A 24,668-nucleotide genomic window follows, 5' to 3' on the forward strand; every position below is an offset into this window, starting at 1 on the left:
TCATCAATGTCACAGAAAGCTCAAATCCTGTGGCCTAAGAGTTGTGACAAATGATTTCTAATCACACTTCAAAGGCAATTTCAATCTGAAGAACTAAGAGATTTATCTTAGAATGTAATCTAATCTGGCTTACCAGATACATATCTCAGTAAAATGAATCACAAAACTGGGGCCTTCTCATTTGCTGTTTCTACTCCTTAAAACACCATTCCTCTCAATCTTTGCATGGCTGCCTTTCTCACCACGAGGTCTCAATTAAATGCCACCTTCTCAGAAAGACCTTTCCTAACCACCCTATCTTAAGCAACTCCTTTGTCCTCCAGCTACTCTTTCCCACAGTACTTAACTGAAATTATTGTTTGCTTTTGTGTTTAATGTCTATCTTCTCCATTCTCAACACCACCAAGAATATAACTCCTTGAAGACAGAAGCTAGCTTTTTCATTTCTGTATTCCCAGCACCTGGACTAGTGCCTAGAATATAATAGATGCTCAATAAATATCCTCTGATAATATAGCACATTTCTCTAGGCAGAGTAAAATTTAACTAGCTAACTCTGATTAAATGGCTATTGCAAATATATCATGAATACAAAAGAGAGGTGTGGAGAACAGAGTTAGAGGTCTCATACTTCCTGATTTTAAAATTTATAAATTCTATAGTAATCAAAACAGTACAGTATTGACATAAACACAGATACATAGACCAACAGAACAGAATAAACCCTCACATATATACTCAAATGATTTTCTACAAGAGGGCTAAGACCATCTGATGGGGCAAAGGACAGCCTTTTTGACAAATAGTGGCAGGAAAACTGAATACTCACATGCCAAAGAATGTAGTTGGACCCTTATCTTATATTAATAGTATATTATTATTAGAAGGATTTGTTCTGTAAAATTTGGATTTGGTCAAAAGGCTGCACTCAAGGACCCAGAAGTCCACATATGGCCCCAAGGCTGCAGATTCCCCACCCCTGTATACTACATTATACTAAAATTAACTCAAAATGGATCAACTTAAACATAAGAGCTAAAACAATAAAGTTCTTACAAGAAAATGTAGAAGAAAAGCCTCACTGGATTTGGCAATGATTTCTTATATATGACATCAAAAGCTCAGGCAACAAAAGAAAAAACAGACAAATGGAACTATATCAAACTTAAAAACTTCTGTGCATCAAAGAAACAATCAACAGAGTGAAACAGGAGAAATAAATCACAGAATGGGAATAAATATTTGCAAATCATATATCTGGTAAGGGGTTAATACTCAGAATATATAAATAACTCCTATAATTCAGCAACAAAAACCCTGATTAAAAAAGTGGGCAAAGGACTTGAATAGACATTTCTTCAAAGACATACACATGGCCAAAGAACACATGACAAGATGCTCAACATAACTAATCATTAGAAAAATGCAAATCAAAACTATGAGACATCACTTCACAACCATTAGGACTAGCTATTATAAATTTAAAAAAATAAACAAAATAACAAGTTGTGGAAAAGCTGGAACACTTGAATACTGTTGGTGAGAATGTAAAATGGTATAGCTATCATGGAAAATATCGTGGTGGTTCCTCAAAAAATTAAAAATAGAATGATCCAGCAATTCCTGGGTATACACCCAGAAGAAATGAAAGCATGGATCCAAACAGATATCTGCACATCCTGGTTCGTAGCAATACTATTAACAAGAGCCAAAAGGTGGAAGCAACTCAACTGTTCATCAGTAAATAAATGGACAAATAAAATGTGGTATATACATATAATGCAGTATTATTCAGTCTTAAAAAGGAAGGAAACCTGACACGTTACAACATGGATGAAATTTGAGGACATTATGCTAAATGAAATAAGAAATCACAAAAAGACAAATACTACATGATTCCACTTATATGAAATACACTAGAGGTCAAATTCATAGAGACAGAAAGTAGAGTGATGGTTGGGGGGAGGTGGAGGGAGGAATGAATCATTGATGTTTAATGAGTTTTAGTTTTGCAAGATGAAAAGAGTTCTAAAAAAAAAAAGAAAAAAAAAAGAGTTCTAGAGATGGATTAGATGAAAAGAGTTCTAGAGATGGATTAGATGAAAAGAGTTCTAGCGATGGACTGTGGTGATAGCTGCATAACAATGGTGATGTACTTAATACCACTGAATTGCATACTAAAAAATGGATAAGATGATAATTATATATTATGTGTTTTCAACCACAATTTTTTACAAAGGGGATGAGGTGGGGAAGGCCAACTTAAAAAAAAAAAAAATCTAACACTCATTTTTTTCCAAATTAAAAAATGAAGATCAAGGCCGGGCGCGGTGGCTCACGCCTGTAATCCTAGCTCTCTGGGAGGCCGAGGCGGGCGGATTGCTCGAGGTCAGGAGTTCGAAACCAGCCTGAGCAAGAGCAAGACCCCGTCTCTACTATAAATAGAAAGAAATTAATTGGCCAACTAATATATATATATACAAAAAATTAGCTGGGCATGGTGGCGAATGCCTGTAGTCCCAGCTACTTGGGAGGCTGAGGCAGGAGGATTGCTTGAGCCAGGAGTTTGAGGTTGCTGTGAGCTAGACTGACGCCACGGCACTCACTCTAGCCTGGGCAATAAAGTAAGACTCTGTCTCAAAAAAAAAAAAAAAAATGAAGATCAATTTTCATCCTTTGTTCCCAAATAATCTTATAGGAAAAAACCTACCGTTTCTGCTCCAAGAGTCTGCAAGCCTGTGTAAGTTCGATCCAGCTATTGAAAGACAAAAAGAAAGAGTGTTAAATTTTACTGTGCCTACTTCTACATCTTAGGATACAATCTTATCCAAAACCCCTTTCTCCACAAGTCTTGATACCATAGGATCTAGTTTTTCATAATGTAAACTATCAATTCATCACTGCAATGAAAATCTTCAATTTTCTGAGGGAAAAAAACTGAGTAAAATCAATAAAAACAATCTCAGGCATATCATTACTATATTTTTAATATAAATAATACAGTTATAAAAAACTATTCTAAGAACAATCTAAAAATGGAAGTAATTTTATACAAAAAGATGTTTATTGTAGCATTATCTATAATTATAAACTAAACCAAAGTAAACATCCCATTATAGAGGAATGCTTAAGTAAACCATGGACCATCAATTTGTGAAATATTATGCAGCCACACAGATGATATTTACAAAAACTGTATATAAATATTTTAAATATAGGCTACAAATATTTTAAATGCATACAATACGATGACACAATTATATTTACAAGCATTTTTGAAAAAAATGAAAATTTAGGCAGTATAGGCAATGCTACTGACTTCAAATATTTTAACATCATAATGATTTATTTTTGAACAAAGATTATAAACTGAAGGAATATTGACAACATAAACAAAAGAATTTATACTTGCACGGAAAGAGGCTAAGCTGTTTGTTTTTAATTTATACTCTATCACTTTTTTTAAAAAGCATTTATGACATCTTATGAATATAAACTGATAAGGAGAAATGATTAATTTGAGTAGAAAGACAGAGGGAGAAAGATAAAGCCAGGGGTAGGTTAGTACATACAAGGTTTTAAAGGCTTGCAAGAGGTAGATATCAAATCTGGCAAAGTTCCTCAGCAGCCAACAGAGAGGACAACTCAGTCAGTCATGAGATTTAGTGTTTATAAGATAAAAAGATAAAACTAATAGTAGTTCCATGGAAGAGATCTGGAGTTTTAATATTTAAATCTTAGCCAACAGTATGACTGCTAAAAAGATATAGGCAATTTTAGGTTGCATTCATTTTCATATCCTCCAGAGCACAGAAATAATAGTATCTTTATAATCTGCACTGGTGTATGTTTCATGATTGGGACCAAATTTTAAGAGACATTGATAAAACAGAGTGTTATCTAAACAGTAAGAGGAATTGGAAAACATAGCATACAAGCAATGTTACAAGAACAGGTTTTGTTCGGAGAAGAACTGATTTAAGGAGACATGTGAAGGTTATCATCAAACATTTTGAGTTCTTATGAAACAAAGCTTTAGGGCCAGGTGTGGTGGCTCATGTCTGTAATCCTAGCACTCTGGGAGGCCAAGTGGGAGGATCTCTTGATCTCAGGAGTTAGAGCCCTGAGCAAGAGTGTCTGAGACCCCTTCTCTACTAAAAATAGGAAAAAAAAAAAAAATTAGCCAAGAATGGTGGCACCTGCCTATAGTCCTAGCTACTCGGGAGGCTGTGGCAGGAAGATCAGTTGAGCCCAGGAGTTTGAGGTTGCTGTGAAAAAAAAAAAGTCTTATTCTATATTATTTTGGAAATCAAACTAGGACAAATGAGGTCAAGGTTCTTTAAAACATAGCAGTTTGAGGTATACATATGAAAGAAACTTCTAAAAGTTTATTTACTAAATGGGTCAATGTGTTATCTTGGGAAGTGCTGTGCTCCATGGTTATAATTTAGAAGAGGTTGAATGATTATCAGTTAGGATATGGTAATTTCACAAATTCTGGGAAATTATTTAAATTTTATATAACTCGAATAGAGTATTTAGTATTTAATGTTTACAGTATCAAATACACATTGTTTTTTGCTACAGAATTTCAGAATACAGAGATCACAGCAGGCTTAAATAGCCAGGAAAAGCTACACAGAAACTTGAAGAATGGAAAAAATTCAGATAATCATTCCAGGAGGGGAACAGCATGAACAAAGACGCAAGAGAAGAAGGCTGTAGGCATTTCTAGGACATGAATAGATTAACATGGCTGGAGGAGAACACTCATGCAAGGGATTAGTGCGAAATAATTTAAGGGAAGTAGGATGAATTAAAATGTGCAGAGCCCTGAACAGCAGGCAGGGGAGTATAAACTGGAATAGGAATTCAATCACACTTTCTGAATAAGGAATAGCATAATGGTTCTGCTGTTTTAAGCAGACTAATCTGATCATGATGTGTAGAGAGGACTGAGGGGAAAGGATATAGATTAAAGAAGCCAATCAAGAGACAGTAGGATAACAGCCTAGCAATAGTGGGAAGGGCAAAGGGTAGAATGTAAAAGACATTATGAAGAAAGAGTAATAGTCTACAACTGAGCAAATATTTAGAAAAAGGGAAAAATCAAAGATGGCTCTGAGAGTTAACACAGAAATGACAGGGAAAATGATACTGTGATACAAATAAGGATTACATGGCCATGATATAAGTGTTTAAGGTCTCAAAGCCAATACCCAAAATACTATTATTATTAATAGTATTAGTAATACTATTACTACAGTATTACTAACTACTAATTACTAATAACAGCATAGTAATACTAATACTAATGTGATTTACTATTCTACAAAATAGTAAAACAATGTTTTCAAAAAACAGGTTAAAAAACACTTTACTGTCACTTTAAAATACCACCTCAATCTTTCATCAAGAACCCTAAGTAATAGGTACAATAGAGTATGTGAGAGCTACATAAACAATTCCCTTTATTTCAGAAATTAGGGGTGGGCTCAGTGCAGCATAAAGTGGTAGGTGCAGAGCTAAAAATAAAATAAAAAGGAAGCAAAACTATTTTAGATATTCCTCTAAGTAATGGGGCAGTAGTCTGCCACTATAAACAAAGTGGCTGTGTGCTCTTTATTTGGTTTCAGTGCTTCTCTATGGTCACAGGGTAATTTAGTCTTACAGTAATCTCCAAAAAACAGCTTAAACATCAGGTTGAGTAGTACCATCTATCACCAATGGAAGGCAAATCTCAGCATGCTTTAAGGTTTAAAGAGGTGCATTTATAGAGCAAAGGGAATGAAAGAGGAATTCTACAGATGTACTCATCTTTATTTAGTCCAATTGTGGGAGCCATTAGTGAGAAAAATGTGGTAAACCACAAAGTAAGGGTGTTTTGCGAGACATACAGTATTAGGATTGTATCTTATGTAGAGAACTATGTTTATTATATAAAATTGCAAAACTATTTTTAAAAACAAAAAAAGGGGGGGAAATTGCTCACAATGTCATCATTTCAATTACTCTAACATTTTGGTATATTTCTTCTGTATTTTTTCTACCTTTTTAAAATCATGGTAGACCTCATATGCATACAGTTTTATACAAGCATACCTCAGAGATATTGCAGGCTTGATTCCAGACCACTGCAATAAAGGGAATATTACTATAAAGTGAGCACACAAATGTTTTGGTTTACCAGTGCATATAAAAGCTGTTTACACTATACTATATAGTATAGTGTACTATACCATACTGTATAGTCTCTATCAAGTATGCAACAGCACTATATCTAAAAAAAAAAAATGTATGTACCTTAATAAAAAAATACTTTTGGCCAGGCACGGTGGCTGATGCCTGGAATCCTAGCACTCTGGGAGGCCAAGGCGGGTGGATCACTCAAGGTCAGAAGTTCGAGATCAGCCTAAGCAAGAGTGAGACCCCGTCTCTACTATAAAAATAGAAATAAATTAATTGGCTAACTAAAAAAATATATATGAAAAACTTAGCCGGGCATGGTGGTGCATGCCTGTAGTTCCAGCTACTCGGGAGGCTGAGGCAGGAGGATGGCTTGAGCCCAGGAGTTTGAGGTTGCTGTGAACTAAGCTGATGGCACGGCACTCTAGCCTGGGCAACAGAAGTGAAACTCTGTCTCAAAAAAAACCAACAAAAAAACCCAAAAAACTTTTATCACTAAAACATGCTAATGATCACCTGAGATTTCAGCAAGTCATAATCTTTTTGCTGGCTGTCTTAGTCTATTTTGCACTGTTATAAAGGGATATCTGAGACTGGATAAAGTTTTTCTTTTTATAAAGAAAAGAGTTCATTTGGCTTGTGATCTTGCTGGCTGAAAGACTGGGCACCTGGCAGGGCCTCAGGCTTCCACTCATCAAAGAAGGCAAAGGGAAGAAGGTGAGGTGGAGTCAGTATAAGCAGAGAGAGATCACATGGTGAGATAGGAAGCAAGAGAGAGAAAGAGGGAAGGTACCAGGCTCTTTTTAACAACCAGATCTCACAGGAACTAATAGAGCCAGAACTAACTCATTCCCCCATTACAGTGAGAACATGAATGTATTTACTAGAAATCCATCCCTATGACCTCAACACCTCCCATTAGGCCCCAGCTCCAACACTGAGGATCAAATTTCAACATGAGGTTTAGGGATACAAACTATAGTACTGGCGGAGAGGGTCTTAACTCTGTGATGATGGCTGGTAACTCATCAGGGTAGTGTTACGGAAAGGTGGAATGGTTGTGGCATTTTCTTAAAATAAGACAACAATGAAGTTGGGCACGTGGATTGACTCTTCCTTTCACAAAAGATTCCTGTGTAGCATGCAATGCTGTTTCATAGCATTTTATCCACAGTAAGACTTCTTTCAAAATGGTAGTCAACTCTCCCTGTGGTTCCTTTATCAACTAAGTTTATGTAATATTCTATATCCTTTGTTGTTATTTCAAATGTTCACAGCATCTTCACCACAAGTAGATTCCATCTCAAGAAACCCCTTTGTTTGCTCATTCATAAGAAGCAACTCCTCATCTGTTCGAGTTTGATCACGAGATTGCAGCAATTTGGTCACATCTTCAGGCTCTAATTCTAGTTCTCTTGCTATTTCCACTGCATCTGTAGCCAATTCCCCCACTGATGTCTTGAACCCCTCAAAGTCACCCATAAGGGTGGGAATCAACTTCCTCCAAACTCCTGTTAATGTTGATATTCTGGCCTCCTCCCATGAATCACAAATGTTCTTAATGGTATCTAGAATGGTGAATCCTTTCCAGAAGGTTTTCCATTAACTTTGCCAAGGTACATCAGAGGAATCACTATCTATGGCAGCCATAGTCTTGGGAAATATATTTCTTAAATATAAGACTTGAAATGTACATTTCCATCAGAGCTTTTTGGTGACTAGGTGCATTGTCAATGAACAGTAATGTTTTGGAAGAAACACTTTTTCCTGAGCAGTAGGTCTCAACAGTGGGTTTAAAATATTCAGTGAACCATGATATAAACAGATGTGCTGTCATCTAGGCTTTGTTGATCCATTTATAGGCAAAGTGGATTTAGCATAATTCTTAAGGGTCCTACGATTTTCAAAAGGGTAAATTAATATTGCCCTCAACTAAGAGTCATCAGCTGCATTAGCCCCTAATAAGATAATCAGTCTGCCCTTTAAAGTTTTAAAGCCAGGCATTGACTTCTCTCTAGCAATTAAAGTCACAGATGGCATCTTCTTCCTATAGAAGGCTGTTTCATCCACACTGAAAATCTTCTTTAGTGCAGCCTCTTTATTAATTATCTTAGCTAGATCTTTGGATAACTTGTTGCAGCTTCTATATCAGCACCTGCTCCTTCATCTTACACCTTTATGTTATGGAGAGGGCTTCTTTTCTTAAACCTCATGAACCAACCCCTGCTAGCTTCAAACTTTTCTTCTACAGCTTGCTCACCTCTCTCAGCTTTCACAGAAATGAAGAGAATTAGGGCCCTGCTCTGGATTAGGTTTAAGGGACCATTTGTCTGGTATTCTATGCAAATCACTAAAACTGTCTCCATATCATTAAGAAGGCTGTTTCACTTTCTTACCATTTGTTCACTGGAGTAGCACTTTACATTTCCTTCAAGAACTTTTCCTTTGTTTTCACAACTTGGCTAAATGTTTGGTGCAAGAAGCCTAGCTTTTGGTTTATCTTGGCTTTTGACATGCTTTCCTCACTAAGCTTAATAATTTCTAGCTTTTGATTTAAAATGAGAAGTGTGTGACTCTTCCTTTCACTTCAACACCTTCAACCATTACAGGGTTATTAATTGGCCTAATTTCAATATTTTTGTGTCTCAGGGAATAGGGACACCTGAGAAAAGGGAAAGACACAAGGGAATGGCTGGTGGTAGAGCAGTCAGAACACACACAACACTGATGGATTAAGTTCACCATCTTACACAAGTGTGGTTCACGGTGACCCAATATAGAGTAATAGTAGTAACATTAATTATCACTGATCACCAAAACAGATATAATAATGAAGAAGTGTAAAAATATTATAAGAATTGCCAAAACATCATAAACACAAAATGAGTACATACTATTAGAAAATGGCACCAACAGATTTGCTTGATGCAGGGTTGCCACAAACCTTCAATTTGTAAAAAAGGCAATGTCTACAAAGTACAATAAAATGAGGTGTGCTTACTGCTTTTCACTTACTATAATGGCAGTTTCCCCCATGTGCAGAAAATACCTCATAAAACGAAATTTATAATGGCTGCACAATAAATCACGTGGATATATCTATTAGTAAAGGATTCTTTACAAAAGCATTACAATCTCATATGATACTTTATAGCTTACAAAACATGTTTGTTCACCTCTATCTTTATCCTTGTAAGATAAACGTATCCTTTATTGTTATGAGATAAATAGACAAGGATTATTATTTGTCCCATTTCATAGAAAAGCAAATAAAATTAAAAAAAAAAAAAGATTTCAGTAACTTAGTCCAAAGAAACATATTAATGGTGAGGTCTGATCAAAGATTTATGTCTTTGGATTACCCGACCAGTTAGTTCCTCTTTTTAAAGAATACACATTGTGCTGTAAAGTTACTCCCTCCCCAAGCTTCAGAGGACAAAGAAGTGTTATATAGCAGCAAACATAACACACTTAAAAATATTATCTCCTTCCACTATCCTTGGTCACTTCTCTCAGAAAATCTAACATTACCACTTTAAATACAGTTGACTCTTGAACAACACAGGTTTGAACTGTCCAGTTTCACTTAGACCAACCCCTCCTCTTCAACCTACTCAACATGAAGATGATAAAGACATTTATGATGATCCACTTCTACTTAAGGAATAGTAAGTATATTTTCCCTTCCTTATGATTTTCTTATTAACAGTTCTTTTCTCTTGCTTTATTGTAAGAATATAGTATATAATATATACAACATACAAAATATGTGTTATTTGACTATTTATGTTATTGGTAAGGCTTCCAGTGTACAGTAGGTTATTAGTAGCTAAGTTTTTGAGGAGTCAAAAGTTCTATGTGGATTTTAGACTGTATAGGAGTCAACACCTCTAACCTCTATGTTGTTCAAGGGTCAAAAGCTAATGAAAGAGACTTCACTTCTGGGGAGCAATGTTTTGTTACAATACCTTCAGATTATGTATGATATCTATCCGCTTGTTCTGGCTGTCCTTAAAGTGAACTTGAACTCTGACAGGAAACTCACCCCAGCCTCTTCTGGTCAGGTGAAAAGGAGGCTCTCTAGGGAAAAGCAGACATTAACACATTTGCCCGTGTTCATTCTCTCATCCTAGACAGGAAAAGGTTTCTCATAATGGGTAAATAAGAAATTCATGTCTGTTTCATTTAGGTTTCCTCATTTGAAGCTAAATCTTCATGTTGAATTTTTTTTAAATGCTAAATTACAAAAGAAAAATTCAACTCAAGTTTATATTAATCTTCAGTTACTAAATGCTAAGAGCCAAGAGTAAACTGAGACCATAAAATCTAATGACATTTTCAGAGACGAGGGAACTAAAGTGATCTGATGAAAGTCACACAGTAGAGCAGGATCCTTAATTGGCATGTGACAAACACTGACTGAGGAATACGTTCCCTATCCCAGACTCTCATATTTATTCCTCTGAGGCAAAAACAAAATAAATCTTTGCTCAATTTGAAAGTGATAATTTATTTGAAACTGTCTACTAAGGACTTTAAAATAAAGATCCTATGTTCATAGTATAATCTCCTCCAAATAGTGACTATGATTTTAGTGAGTAGAGTGGAATGTAAGTGAATGCTAAGTGGACTGGAGAAATCTCATCACAATGAATTTGTGAAGGGAAACTGATGAAACAAGAATGGCAAACTGTTACTACCTGATGACGGGTACATGAGGGTTCATTATATTCTTTAGTTTTCTGTATGTCTGAAGTTTTCCATAATAAAAAATGTAGAAATTTCAATGAGAGATCTTTAAGTACTCTAAATAATATGGTGTAAGTTAATGGGGTAGAGAGAGAATGCTTTTAAAATGAAAATGTTTGCTAGGAATTCCTAGCTTAGAATTATTGTAGTGAGAGAAGATGCTAAAATTACAGGGAGAAAAACTTCCAATGGGATGTGTTTTTGGAAAACTAAAGAGAGACATGAATTCATTGAGGGCAGCATCCAAGAACACAGCTAGAGAAGAATCTAACAGATGTGAATTAAGCAGCACAGAGCCAGAAGCTAACAGCAGAGCCCAAGATAGGAAAAAACTCTGAATATGAGTAGCCTAGAAAGGAGAGAGATTAACAATATGTTATAGACCAGAGATAAAAGAAAGCAAAGAAAACTAGACTGTCCTGCATGGAAGACATCAGGTGAGCTGAAAGAAGTAGCCATGATGCTGGTATAGATTGAAGTTTGGGGTCAAATGAGAAGGTAGACTTGAAATAATAGTTTGAAAATGGATCCAAGATCAGAGATACAGTGGGGCCAAGGGGCATGGTGGACTTAAGAGTAATTAACGGAAATTCTACTGATATTAAGTTTGGTTGTTTAAATTTCTGTAAAGCTAAGTGGTAAGTCTAGACTCATTTTGCAATATGCCTTAATCACACTGTTTGTATGCTGGATTTCACTCACAATGGAGATATTAAATTAGGTCTGTTCCTCAATTTCTGTACATGGGCTAACCTTTAGTGAACAGACAGAAAGAACTGCTGCTGAGGAAGACACAGACAAACATAAAGGTAAGAAAAAGGAACAATGCTTGTTGACAGGAAATTCCTCCACAACCATATTTTTGGAAGCCAAAAAAAATAATATCTCTCTCTCTCTCTCTCTCTCTCTCTCTCTCTCTCTCTCTCTCTCTCTCTCTCTCTCTCTCTCTCTCTCTCTCTCTCTCTCTCTCTCTCAGACCTACCAATTATCAGTAGAAATTTTAAACTTCAAAGGACTGCCTCCCCTGAACAAACATCAGTATTTCTGGATTCCTCACAGAAGTTGAAATATATCAATGACCAAGAAGGAAAAATCATATTATAGGGCTAAAAAAAAGGCTTTATTAGAAATACAGAACGGACTATAACTCCTTACTCAACTAATTAATTCAAATGGCCAACCAGTCTTTTAGGATCATTCCTAGCAACCCAGAATTCACTACTTAATGAGACTCTTCATTACATTTCTAAATAGCTCTGTTATAAAAATATTTCTTCTATTTCCTACATGTCAGTTCTAGATATGCCATGTGGAATCACTAAGAATATATTCTTCCTCTATATGAAAGACCTTCAAAAGAACATCTTAACATTCTCCTCTTTTCTTTTCAGAATGAATACCTCTGTTCCTCACAACAGCAGCAGCAGCAGCGGTGTTTCTTATGACCCAACCATGTTCTAAGCCCTTTATATCTACTAACTGATCTAACCTTTACAATCACACTATGGAATATCCCCTCTGAGACATAGTGAGGTTGAATAACTAACTTGCCAAGATCACATAGTAAGTAAGTAGTGGAACCAGGATGTAAACTTAAGCAAAAGGCTCCAAGGGCCACAATTAACCACTGTGCTAGTCCACATCCCCAAGGTGGCAAACCTCACTACCCAGGCACTCTCCTCTAGATGTGTTTTTGTGTTAACTATGTGTTAACATAGTGTTAACTGGATATTGTCAGACTGGTGCAGGGCACAGCAAGTCTATTTGACTTCTAATAACACAGCCTAAAATTGCATTACCATGCTAAATAATTTGTTTTTACCTTTTGGTTTTTACTTTTCTAATGTGGCTACTAGAAAATTTAAAATTGCATGTGTGGCTCACAACATATATTTCTATTGGACAGGGCTACTCTAGAGAGCTGAATGTAACAGATACAATCATTTGAAGAGGCTCACTAGGATTTTCTCTGGAGACCTAGCCCAGGCTAGTCTCACATACATCAAAGGCAGGAATACTTCACTAAACTTCTCAAAGGGAGGGACCACATGGTGTTTATCTTTGCAATCCCTGTATCAAGCCCTGAACCTTAGCATACATTTAGTGACTGTTTTGTGTGTAAAAACAAAGTTTACAATCACAGCTTTTAGGAAGTTGGCTAAGAGTTGCCATGACATTGGAACCAAATGTGAAAAAGATATTTCTATAGGAGCAGAATCTACTGTGCTCTTTGTCAGGAAACATGCTGTGATGAGGAGATTCAGGGTACTTCAGAAACACATTTGTACTTTGAGTCACAGTAAGATAAACATAAGTTTCAAGGCAGGTGCAAAAGTCCTCCCATATTTTATCAAATCACTTTAGATATCTGATACAAGAAACATGTTAAGAGTCCTGTAAAGAACATAATAAGTTATAATTAAATCTAAGACATATGTTAATAGTTCTATCCTATTTCATATTGATTACATGTCTGGAGTTTTAGGTCCAGTTCTAAAAAGAAGGAATACAAACAAGAGGAATTTTATTTATTTTAAGAGGAATACAAACAAATTGGAACGTGTCATGGACTATAACCCGGAGGACAAAAGAACATAAAACAAAGCCACATAAGTGACAACTGAAACAAATGTGGATGAAACCCAACAGCTGCTTTCAAATATCTGAACAACTGATACATGGCAAAGGGATTATAATGATTCTGTCTGTGGGGTGGCATAGGCATATGAAAGTACTGAAAGTTTAGAAGTTAGAGAAAGTTATAATAGACCTCTACTCAGTATAATTACAAACTTCCACACGAACAAAGCCACTTACAATTACAAGGGCCCATCTCATGAATTCAATAATGTACTCAACATCAAACATGAAATGAGCATTTACTACATTCTAGAGACTACACTAGACACTCGTAAAACAAGTGAGTCAAGGTTCCAAACATCAAGAAGCCCTAAGTCTAGGAAGGGAGACATATATGTAAATTAGTATAATAGATTTAACATGTTATTTGCTATTAAAAAAAAACCTAACACAGAAGTGTGGCTCATCACAGCAAATGATTTCTCCAGGAGTTTTAAACACCAGAAGCATATAAGTAATAATCTCTTTTAAAATACTATTTAAAAATCCTAACACTGTTGTTCATAATGTTTGAACTGCTGTTGGGAAAAGCATGTGGTAATGGTATGGGGTCACCAGGCTGAGAACAGCCAACTGCTTAGTCATGTCACAGCAGCCAATCTACACAATACTGTCAAAGTGACAAGGATCAGACTGAAAACAACTATCACAGGCTATTTCTTTTTATATGAGACAGAGTCTCACTCTATTGCCCTGGGTGGAGTGCAGTGTCATTGTATCACAGCTCACTGCAACCTCAAACTCCTGCCTCATCCTCTTGAGTAGCTGGGACTGTAGGTGCACATCATGATGCCTGGCTGATTTTTTCCTATTTTTAGTAGAGCTGACGTCTCACTCTTGCTTAGGCTGGTCTTGAACACCTAAGCGCAAGCCATCCTCCTGCCTCAGTCTCCCAGAGTGCTAGGATTACAAGTATAAGTAAGCCACTGTGCCCGGCCCACAGGCTATTTCAATGATGTAAAATCTCACAAATTTCATGAAATGAAGTTCATTTACTATTAGAAGAAAATACTCCACATGTATGAGATGAAAGAGAAATTTGAAAAGGAGATGCAGCATGATCCTTTCTTTGGATTTTCTCAGACTGTTGTAACACATTCTGATAAATGATTTGCCACACCTTTACCTGCAGATTAGTAAGGATTTCTTAGGAAATACAATCTTATATATTACTGCATATTTTTTTGCAACTTAAAGGAAGTCAGAGTATTTTACAAATTCTAATTCTTGGTATGAGAACAGACGAAAAAATAGACATTAGTCTGTATTGTTAAGTAGTAAGAGTTTTATGTAATGAGTTTTTAATCTCATTTTTTGGGTAAATCATACCATCAATAAAAATATGACTAATATATTTTAACTGATTCACATTTATAGTAAATAAAATGCTTTCCAAAGACCACACATTTTAATTTTTACCACGTAAAGGAACTTCTTGTTGATCTGGACATTGAAAAATATATTATTTTTATTATTTACATTTTCATAGACATAGCATTTTTAGTCTCACTTTGTTGCCCAGGCTAGAGTGAGTGCCGTGGCGTCAGCCTAGCTCACAGCAACCTCAAACTCCTGGGCTCAAGCAATCCTCCTGTCTCAGCCTCCCGAGTAGCTGGAATTACAGGCATGCGCCACCATGCCCGGCTAATTTTTTCTATATGTATTAGTAGGCCAATTAATTTCTTTCTATTTATAGTAGAGATGGGGTCTCACTCTTGCTCAGGCTGGTTTTGAACTCCTAACCTTGAGCAATCTGCCTGCCTCAGCCTCCCAGAGTGCTAGGATTATAGGCGTGAGCCACCGCGCCCGGCCTAGACATAGCATTTTTTAAACTTGTCTATTTCTTTTCAAACTCACAAAAATATCTTTATTAAAATACTGTGCTCATTTGGAGTTAGGATAATTAAACTCAGAAAATATTGTCACTCTATAAGGTATTTTAAACTGTAAAATATTATTAAAATCCCAGGCATTCAAGTAAACAACCATTCACTGTAATTTAACATGGAAGAGAGAGGATAATGAAAGACTCACTGAGGAACTTCTAAGTTATGTTCTGAAGGATAAAGAGTAGATCTTCAGGCCGGGTGCTGTGGCTCACGCCTGTAATCCTAGCTCTTGGGAGGCCGAGGCGGGCGGATTGCTCAAGGTCAGGAGTTCAAAACCAGCCTGAGCAAGAGCGAGACCCCGTCTCTACTATAAATAGAAAGAAATTAATTGGCCAACTGATATATATATAAAAAAAATTAGTCGGGCATGGTGGCGCATGCCTGTAGTCCCAGCTACTCGGGAGGCTGAGGCAGAAGGATCACTCAAGCCCAGGAGTTTGAGGTTGCTGTGAGCTAGGCTGACGCCACGGCACTCACTCTAGCCTGGACAACAAAGTGAGACTCTGTCTCAAAAAAAAAAAAAAAAAAAAAAAAAAAAAAGAGTAGATCTTCAGAAAGATGGCCACACTGTGTATGAGTGTGTATATGCTTGCATGAGTGTGGGAAGAAGACAGATAATAGGGAGGAAAACGGTATTCTAGGCAAAAAAACCCAAGTCTAGGTCATTAGTGGTTTTCTAGGAGAGGATGGATCCTGAGCTTAGCTGTATGGGGCATTTCTGAAGGGGCTCACGTATAAGGTATAGATTTAAAGTAAATCAGAGGGCAAATGTCTTCAGCACTCTTGGACGAAAAAAAAAAAAAGAATTAAAAAAAAAGAATAAAGAAAATCAGAGACAAAGTCTTTTCAACACTAGGGTTTGAAAGCCTAAGAATAAAATTGCTCTTTTATCAATTAAGCTCTACTACTGAAATAAAACAAAACAGGTATCAATACTTTTCTAAGGCTCTATCCAGTATAATACATCAAAAAAATGAAGAAAGTTTTATTAATAGTAATAAAAGAAAAAATCTTATTTATACTGCAAAACTACTATACTGATTGATTCTCGGGCACACAGAAGATAGAAAGATGCAACACTATAAAAAATGTCAAAACTGCTGTCTATGGACATGCTGAAAATGAAAAAAATGTGAAAATTAATCCTTAATTCAGAGCAATTTCAATCTGTAATTTGTGAAAATTTGATTCTAAAGTAATCTGGAAAAACATATACTCAAGAATGGTTAAGAATGATGATGATGACAGTATACTCTATCAGATATCAGAACATGTTATAAAGCAAATCAACTAAAATAGTATAATATTGTTACAGGAATAAATATTATTAACAGTCTAGAATAGGATCTAAGTTTACGTGGGAATTTAGTGTATATTAGATGTAGGAAAAAAGCATACCAACTGTAACAATTATTCATATGAAGATAAACATTCTGTACCACCTACAAAAATCTGATTTCCAAGCATTCAATTTTCTGACCACCAACTCCTATCTTTCCAGCTCTACTCCTAATCCAACTACTTTCTAACCTCACTTAGACTTCCATTTCTTACTCACAAAAATCTTTACTATCCATCACTGCTCTTATATAAATCGCTTCTCTCCTTACTTCCCATAGATTCCACGGTATATGGCTACAATAACCTAATCATTAAAGTGAAGAAATCAATGAACCAAGAGCCCAGGATTTTGTATGAATTGCCTATAGGCACACAAGATCCTTAAGAACACCACAAAAGTACTGGTAGAGAGAATGTCAGTAAACTAGGTGCTAAGACTTTTTGAAAGAGGGGAGTGATTTGGGAAATTAGTAGATAATTGTAACAGAGGAGGAGCAGATCATATGAGGGCTTCAAAGGACCTAAGGTTTTTTAGGGAGAAAGGGGAAAAGTGGTCTGGAAGCTATAAAATGATTAAGGAAGATATCTACCCCATCCCTAGACCCAATGGTATGTGGGAGAAAAAAACAGCCCCCACTTGAAAGGGCTACAGAAGCAGCAGAGTTCTCGGGAGATACCCATTTTTGTTTAAGAGCTGAGGTGGAAGGAAATGTTCTGCACAGCACAGAGGACAGAGATTTCACTGATAATAACCCACAGCCACTTCCCTAGTACATTTACATACACAACGAACATATATATGATGTAAAATATCATATAAAGAATATAGCTAAATGATATAAGCAAATTTCACAACAGTATAAATATATCATCACTCTATCTTTGTGAAATAACAATAACAAACGACGACTATACCAGGTTAGAATATGTATAGGAAAAATATCACTAGGGGTTACTTATGAGAGGGTGAGAGCGTGGGGAACTTTCAGTGTTACATGTTTCTGTAATGTTAGACATTCTGTTATATTCTGGTAACTATAAAAAACAGTAACTTTTTATATATATCTATATCAACAAGGTTAGCTATTTCTAGAGGTGAGCAAAATCAGCTCACATAATTAGTGTAGTAACAATCTGACTGGAGGGGATGGTACCTGTTCATTGAGACAGTAATCTGCAAGAGGGAATCATGGCTGAAACTATATTATGACTAACAGGCAATGCTGAGTAAATTACTAATAATACAGAATTTTCCAGGGGATGTTGTGAAGTTAAATCACTTTTCTTTCACTTCAATAAATCTCTACTTCCTAAGGTTAAATAACTCAAATGTGCTTACCTCACTTCCACAAGGTCATTTGGTTTATAGCTGGGATGAAGGAAGAACCAAACTTTCTTGACAAAATGATTAATGCTGGGTTCTCTACGAGACCCTCGGACATATACCATCCACTTATGAGTTGATTGGTCATTTTCTTCCCTCTTATCTGGAGGTATATACCTAGAGAAGAAAAAAAAAGAAACCAGAATTATTTTTTCCTTCAAAAACCTAACAAAACAATTAACTCCTACTTAAAACAAGATTAAAATTCCAGCAATATTTAATAGCTATTATCACCTAACCAAACAAAGTCTTTGTAGCTAATAATTTTGTTTTTCATTCTTTCTAAAACATTATTTGGTCTAAAGGGCATTCTGTTAAGAGTTTGTTTTGTTTTCTGATTATCAGTGTGCAATTAAAAAAAAAAAATCAAACTGGTTTTTCCTGCCAAGTGGGAATGTAAGGTGGAAATAAACAGGCATATTTTTATTCCTGGGATAGGGAACCTTGAACCTTTGGTTGATTTCATTCGGGTTTCAGGGTGCAAGAACTCTAGGCCCTTCTGGTACCTCTCACTACTGCCAAGAAGGTTATACCTGGTCATGTCCTCATTTATTTTAGCCTATGATTAATCCTTAGTAACACAGGGGGCCAAGTTGCCCAACCTAGCTCTTCAGGAGTGCTCTTGTCCAATCTTGGCCCTTTACTCTCCATATGTAAGAACCAGCTTGTAAATTTCATGAACCCTGCTGAGATTTTGATAGAAGTATTTCCAGATCAATTTGGAGAGAAGTGACATCTTTATAAGACAGGTCAGCCCAGAAAAGGCCAAGCGTGAAAATTCAGGAAGAATTTCCACCAGGCCACAAGATTGGGCATAAACACAATCATTTCACCTAAATATTCAAATGTATTGGCATAACAATGTTAATAGTTTCTTATCTCTTTCATAGTGCAGCATCTGTAATTATATCTTCTTTTTTTCATTGCCAATATTTCTTTGTGTCTTCTTTTTCTCTGATTAGCTTCTTTGATTAATTTGAACAGGTTTGTATGTGTTTACATTTTTCCTTTCACAAATGTATCAATTCATTCATCAATCAAATATTTACTAAACCAGTACTATAAGGTACAAAAACAGAAAAGACAAAAACAAAAAAAGGTAGTTTCTACCCCAAAGAGATTACAATCTGATTTGTGAAAAATATACAAAAATAGGAAATGATATTATGATAAAAATGACAAAAGAGAGTATAAAGGAACTATAACTAATAAGGATCAGCAAATAAAACTTCATGAAAAAATTAATTAAAACTGCTACAGTCTAAAATCTTGGCTAATGTAATCAAATTTTCTCTATTAAGATAATTTAATCCCTTCCACATATTTATATCTAGGCCAAATATTTACATAACATATCCTTATGCTATGAGAAGATTTATAATGTCTTTAACCAGCCCTTACATATTTTGCAGAAATGATGAAACCACCACAAGACAGCATGAGGTCAAACTGATAGAGATAGCTCTTTAGCTTGCAGGTATTCTGCCTTTAACACCTGCTCCATACCTTCTGTCACAAATTTAAAACATTTCATTTTGGGCAACCAAATCAACATTTTTAGGAATTAGCTAAAGCCCCTAAGGTTAGAACTAGGTCAGAAGAACTCAAAAGTTCTTCCAAACTTATACACATCAACATGCTTGGCGAAATACATTTATGTACGAGCTCACATCCTAGAAATTTTTACTAAGCACTATTTTATTCTACGTCAAAGACTGACACACCGGCCGGGCGCGGTGGCTCACGCCTGTAATCCTAGCACTCTGGGAGGCCGAGGCGGGTGGATTGCTCAAGGTCAGGAGTTCAAAACCAGCCTGAGCGAGACCCCGTCTCTACCATAAAAATAGAAAGAAATTAATTGGCCAACTAATATATATAATATAAAATCAGCCGGGCATGGTGGCTCGTGCCTGTAGTCCCAGCTACTCGGGAGGCTGAGGCAGGAGGATTGCTTGAGCCCAGGAGTCTGAGGTTGCTGTGAGCGAGGCTGACGCCACGGCACTCACTCTAGCCTGGGCAAGAAAGCGAGACTCTGTCTCAAAAAAAAAAAAAAAAAAAAAAAAAGACTGACACACCAAAGCAAAGTTTCAAGTCTCTGGACCTTGGTTTACTCTTGAAACAACTAAGAGCTTAAGAGAAACATTGATGAGGCTTTTTCCTACTATAATACTACGATAATATGAGTATTTATGCCAAAATATCAAAATAAATGGATGATTGAAAATGAAACTTTATCTATTTGTCCTCATGTCCCAGTGAGTTGCTAGATGCAAAGCTCTTTGGCTTGCATTAAAGGCACTAAAGTAAAGTTTTGAAAAAGAAAAAACAGTCAAAGAAATTCATCTTACTTAAGTCCTTCCATCTCAAAAAAAAAAAAAAAAAGAAAACAAAGAACAGTAAATGGGTTCCCAGGAAGAAAAATCTGGTTTCAGCTTTGGAAGTGCCAATCACGAATATATGGCAGATGCAAGAATGGAAATGAGGAGGAAGAAAATGAAGATTTGAAAGTTAGAGTTGAAAATAGTGCCTGAGAATTTATCATTCTTGCTGGTTTCCAAATAATTAGCATCTTTTGCAAACTATGCATGAAAGTGTAAGGGGTTACTAAACTGCCTCTTCTCCAGAGATATTTTGAGAAAAATATCTCTTTCCCTTATTTATCATTTGTAGATATCGTGAAAGGCAAGGCAGAATGGCACTGTATAGAGAAGCAGTACTAGATTCAAACTCTGTGCTTACAAATGAGCAAGATTACTCTAAGAAAGACTCTGGACTTTGATTTACTTTTTTTTTTTTTTTTTTTTGAGACAGAGTCTCGCTTTGTTGCCCAGGCTAGAGTGAGTGCCGTGGTGTCAGCCTCGCTCACAGCAACCTCAAACTCCTGGGCTCGAGTGATCCTTCTGCCTCAGCCTCCCGAGTAGCTGGGACTACAGGCATGCGCCACCATGCCCGGCTAATTTTTTTATATATATATCAGTTGGCCAATTAATTTATTTCTATTTTATAGTAGAGACGGGGTCTCGCTCTTGCTCAGGCTGGTTTTGAACTCCTGACCTTGAGCAATCCGCCCGCCTCGGCCTCCCAAGAGCTAGGATTACAGGCGTGAGCCACAGCGCCCGGCCTGATTTACTTTTGAAACAACTAAGAGCTTGGGGAAAAGAATCCCTGAGGCCTCTTCCTACTGTAATACTATAATATTAAGTATTAACATAAATGGATGACAAAATAAATTCAACTGGATACTCACTTGGACACATTACCCACAACTATTGTTTTCTTTACAAAGAGTCGTGAAGTTTCATCTCCAGTGAGATCAGCATTCCGCTGTTCTGTCTTATGGGTGCCAGTAACACTAGAAGTATCCTGAAAAAAATCATAATCAACATTCATTTTCATTTTGAACAATTTTCAGTAGGACAGAAACCAAAAAATCATAAAAGATAGGAATGGAATAACTCAAATTTAAAAAAAAATTCTGACTTTGTGGTAACTCTCAAAACATAAAAAAAATTATCATAAATAATATATTAATTTATATTAAAAAGATTGTATACTATAATTCCATGTTTTTAATAGTCATATACATATGCTTTGGACATGCAAATAGGATATGAAAGGATACACAAAATGCTATTATTAATATTAATACAACAGTTACCGCTAAATAATGGAAATGGAGAAAGGGGTCAATGGAATTTACTTTTTTAACCTTCTCTATTAATCAAACATTTTCAATGAGAATATAAATACAAAGGTTAATTAAAAGCTTGACTACAGAGATAAGACTGCTAAGGGTTCAAATCTTGGCTCTTCCATTTACTAATGTGTATGAAATCTTGAGTAATTATTTAACCTCTCTGTCTCAATTTCCTCCTCTATAAAATAATTATCTATCTCACACAATTGCTTGTACAGTTCTTAGAAAAGTGCCTGGTATATGGTAAGTGCTGAATGTTCGCTATATAAATACATATATAAATCACCATGTACTGTATAAATATGTTAAGTTTCTAAATCCCATGACTATTATGACCTAAATTCTTTTAAATTAAAAAAAAAAAAAAAAAAAAAAAAAAAAACAGGCCGGGCGCGGTGGCTCACGCCTGTAATCCTAGCTCTCTGGGAGGCCGAGGCGGGCGGATTGCTCGAGGTCAGGAGTTCGAAACCAGCCTGAGCAAGAGCGAGACCCCGTCTCTACTATAAATAGAAAGAAATTAATTGGCCAACTAATATATACAAAAAATTAGCCGGGCATGGTGGCACATGCCTGTAGTCCCAGCTACTTGGGAGGCTGAGGCAGGAGGATCCCTTGAGCCCAGTAGTTTGAGGTTGCTGTGAGCTAGGCTGACGCCACGGCACTCACTCTAGCCTGGGCAACAAAGCGAGACTCTGTCTCAAAAAAAAAAAAAAAAACAAACTCGTGCAATATTTGCCCAAAAATACTGAAAAGATATAAGTAAATCCTAACTAAGAGTTCTTATTTTGGGGTAGTAACATTATGAATCACTTTTCTATTTTTTTCTTTTCTATATTTTACAATTTTCAACAATAATGAACACATATGAATTTATCATCAGAAAATAAATAAAAAATTATTTTTATCAAAAGTAAATCAAATCTTTTATGTCTGAGTACATGGAAAGACACCTGGAAATTTCCTCTATCACAGAATACCTGGTTGAGAAAAACCACTGGTCTAACCTCATGATTTTATAGCCAAATATTGTATCAACAAGATTTAAGTTCTTTGAAATGGGAACTTAAACAGGCAGGCAATAAATGGTTTTCAATTCTATTTATTATTTGTGAAATTTCCTCCAGCCATTAAAGCCTCTTAAAATATAATATATACTATATACTTAATTTATATGTGTTATATTTAATTAATATAAAGTCTTCCAAGGAAACTAAAGAGCCATTATACTTGAGAGAATAAATATGACAAAACAGAAACTCCTTGGGCAAGATCACAGAATCGCCAACTCCTAAAGGTTTCTTTCATATCTATGTGAATAGTATCCAGGAGTTGTGCTGCACACAGCCCTAAGCTCTAAAATTAGAAACACCTGGGTTTAATTCTCAGTTATGATACACGTTTGAGCAAATATAATGTGAACCATATCAAGATTCATTTTCCCCTTCTAAAAGGAAAACAATCTATTTCCTAGAGTTCCTGTGAAAGTTAAACAAGATATGTGCATACTTAATAAATACTAGTTTCTCTCTCCTTTACCATTCCCCACCTCTACCACCAATCCATCCAACTATACCCTTCCAATATTTCGGCTTGGTCTCTGCTCCGTGTTGTTTAAAAGTCTTTCTTCTATATCCATATTGCTGTTATTGTCTTTGTCAGATAAGAAATCATTGTGCTGAGATAAAGAATCACTTTCTGAATGGTTGGCTGATGGTGTTTCTGATCTCTGATTGGCAGGAGATGATGACCTAGACGGTGATTCCAAAAATTTCTTGATAGCAGGATGATTAAAAACCATTGTATCACATGTCTTTGATCCCTGCAAACAATGAAAGCAAACAAACTTTTACTCAAATCCATCAAAAGTAGGCAAAAATCTGATCTCTCCAAAACCCTTATCTATTTCAGTATCATGCTTAAAATCCTTCAAAATCTCCTCACACCCATAAAATGAAATCCAAACTCTTTAACAGAGTCTGAACAAACAAAACAAAAATTAGGGTGATAAATAGTTATGTAAAGTTTCTAACACTAAAAGCAATAAAGTTGTGGGATCTTTTGAAGATAAATATATGGTAACATATGGAAAATAAGATTTGACTCAAAAAAATAAGTCTCACATCACTTTACACCAACACATCAACTGCTCTAAGTAAGTTTCCTAAAAGAAACATAAAAATGAAGGAAATGTATTAGGTTATTAAACGTGAAATGTTCAATTTCCTTAACTACAAAGTTTGATAGTCAATATCTCTGACATTTTACTTTGACACTCCTTGTTTTATGTTTATTGTAAAAGTATATTCTTAGTCTTTCAAACTCAGATTTTTGGCTTCTGATTATCTTTCACATTTTTTAGAGCAATTTTTGTGAAACCACGAGTAAGTCAAAAATTCATGTTATTTTCAAATATGAGTTCCATTGTGGAACCAATGCAGCACAGACAGCTAGAAAGATCAAGGAAGTGTTTGGGAAGGATGTGACTAATGAATGCACAGAACATCGATGGTTTGAGAAGTTCTGTGCTGGTGATTTTAATCTTGAAAATGAAGCATGTGGGCAATCTGAGCCCAAGGTGGATAATAATGAGCTGAAAGCTGTAGTGGAAGCGAATCCATCACAACTTAGGTGTGCATTAGCAGCAAGATTTGACATTACTAGTCCAACAATATTGAACCATTTGAATTAAACTGGCAAGGTAAAGAAGCTGGACTAGGCAGGCATGGTGTCTCATGCCTGTAATCCTAGCACTCTGGGAAGGTGATGTGGGAGGACTGCTTGA

At 35.9% G+C, this 24,668-nt stretch overlaps 1 protein-coding gene across 5 annotated transcripts in view; it reads right to left on the minus strand.

Annotated features, from left to right (window-relative positions):
• Positions 1-24,668, minus strand: part of YEATS2 (YEATS domain containing 2) — a 98,606-nt gene that overhangs the window by 50,352 nt on the left and 23,586 nt on the right. For all 5 annotated transcript variants that reach the window (XM_076003599.1, XM_076003594.1, XM_076003584.1 and 2 more), the window contains exons 5-9: positions 23,460-23,705; positions 21,437-21,552; positions 18,145-18,306; positions 10,155-10,266; positions 2,707-2,755 (exon numbers count right to left, since the gene is read on the minus strand). In XM_076003599.1, coding sequence (XP_075859714.1) covers positions 2,707-2,755; positions 10,155-10,266; positions 18,145-18,306; positions 21,437-21,552; positions 23,460-23,705 — 685 coding nt within the window. The remainder of the gene's footprint in view (positions 1-2,706; positions 2,756-10,154; positions 10,267-18,144; positions 18,307-21,436; positions 21,553-23,459; positions 23,706-24,668) is intronic.

This window comes from Microcebus murinus, chromosome 1 (assembly GCF_040939455.1).
Source record: "Microcebus murinus isolate Inina chromosome 1, M.murinus_Inina_mat1.0, whole genome shotgun sequence".
Lineage (NCBI taxonomy): Eukaryota > Metazoa > Chordata > Mammalia > Primates > Cheirogaleidae > Microcebus > Microcebus murinus.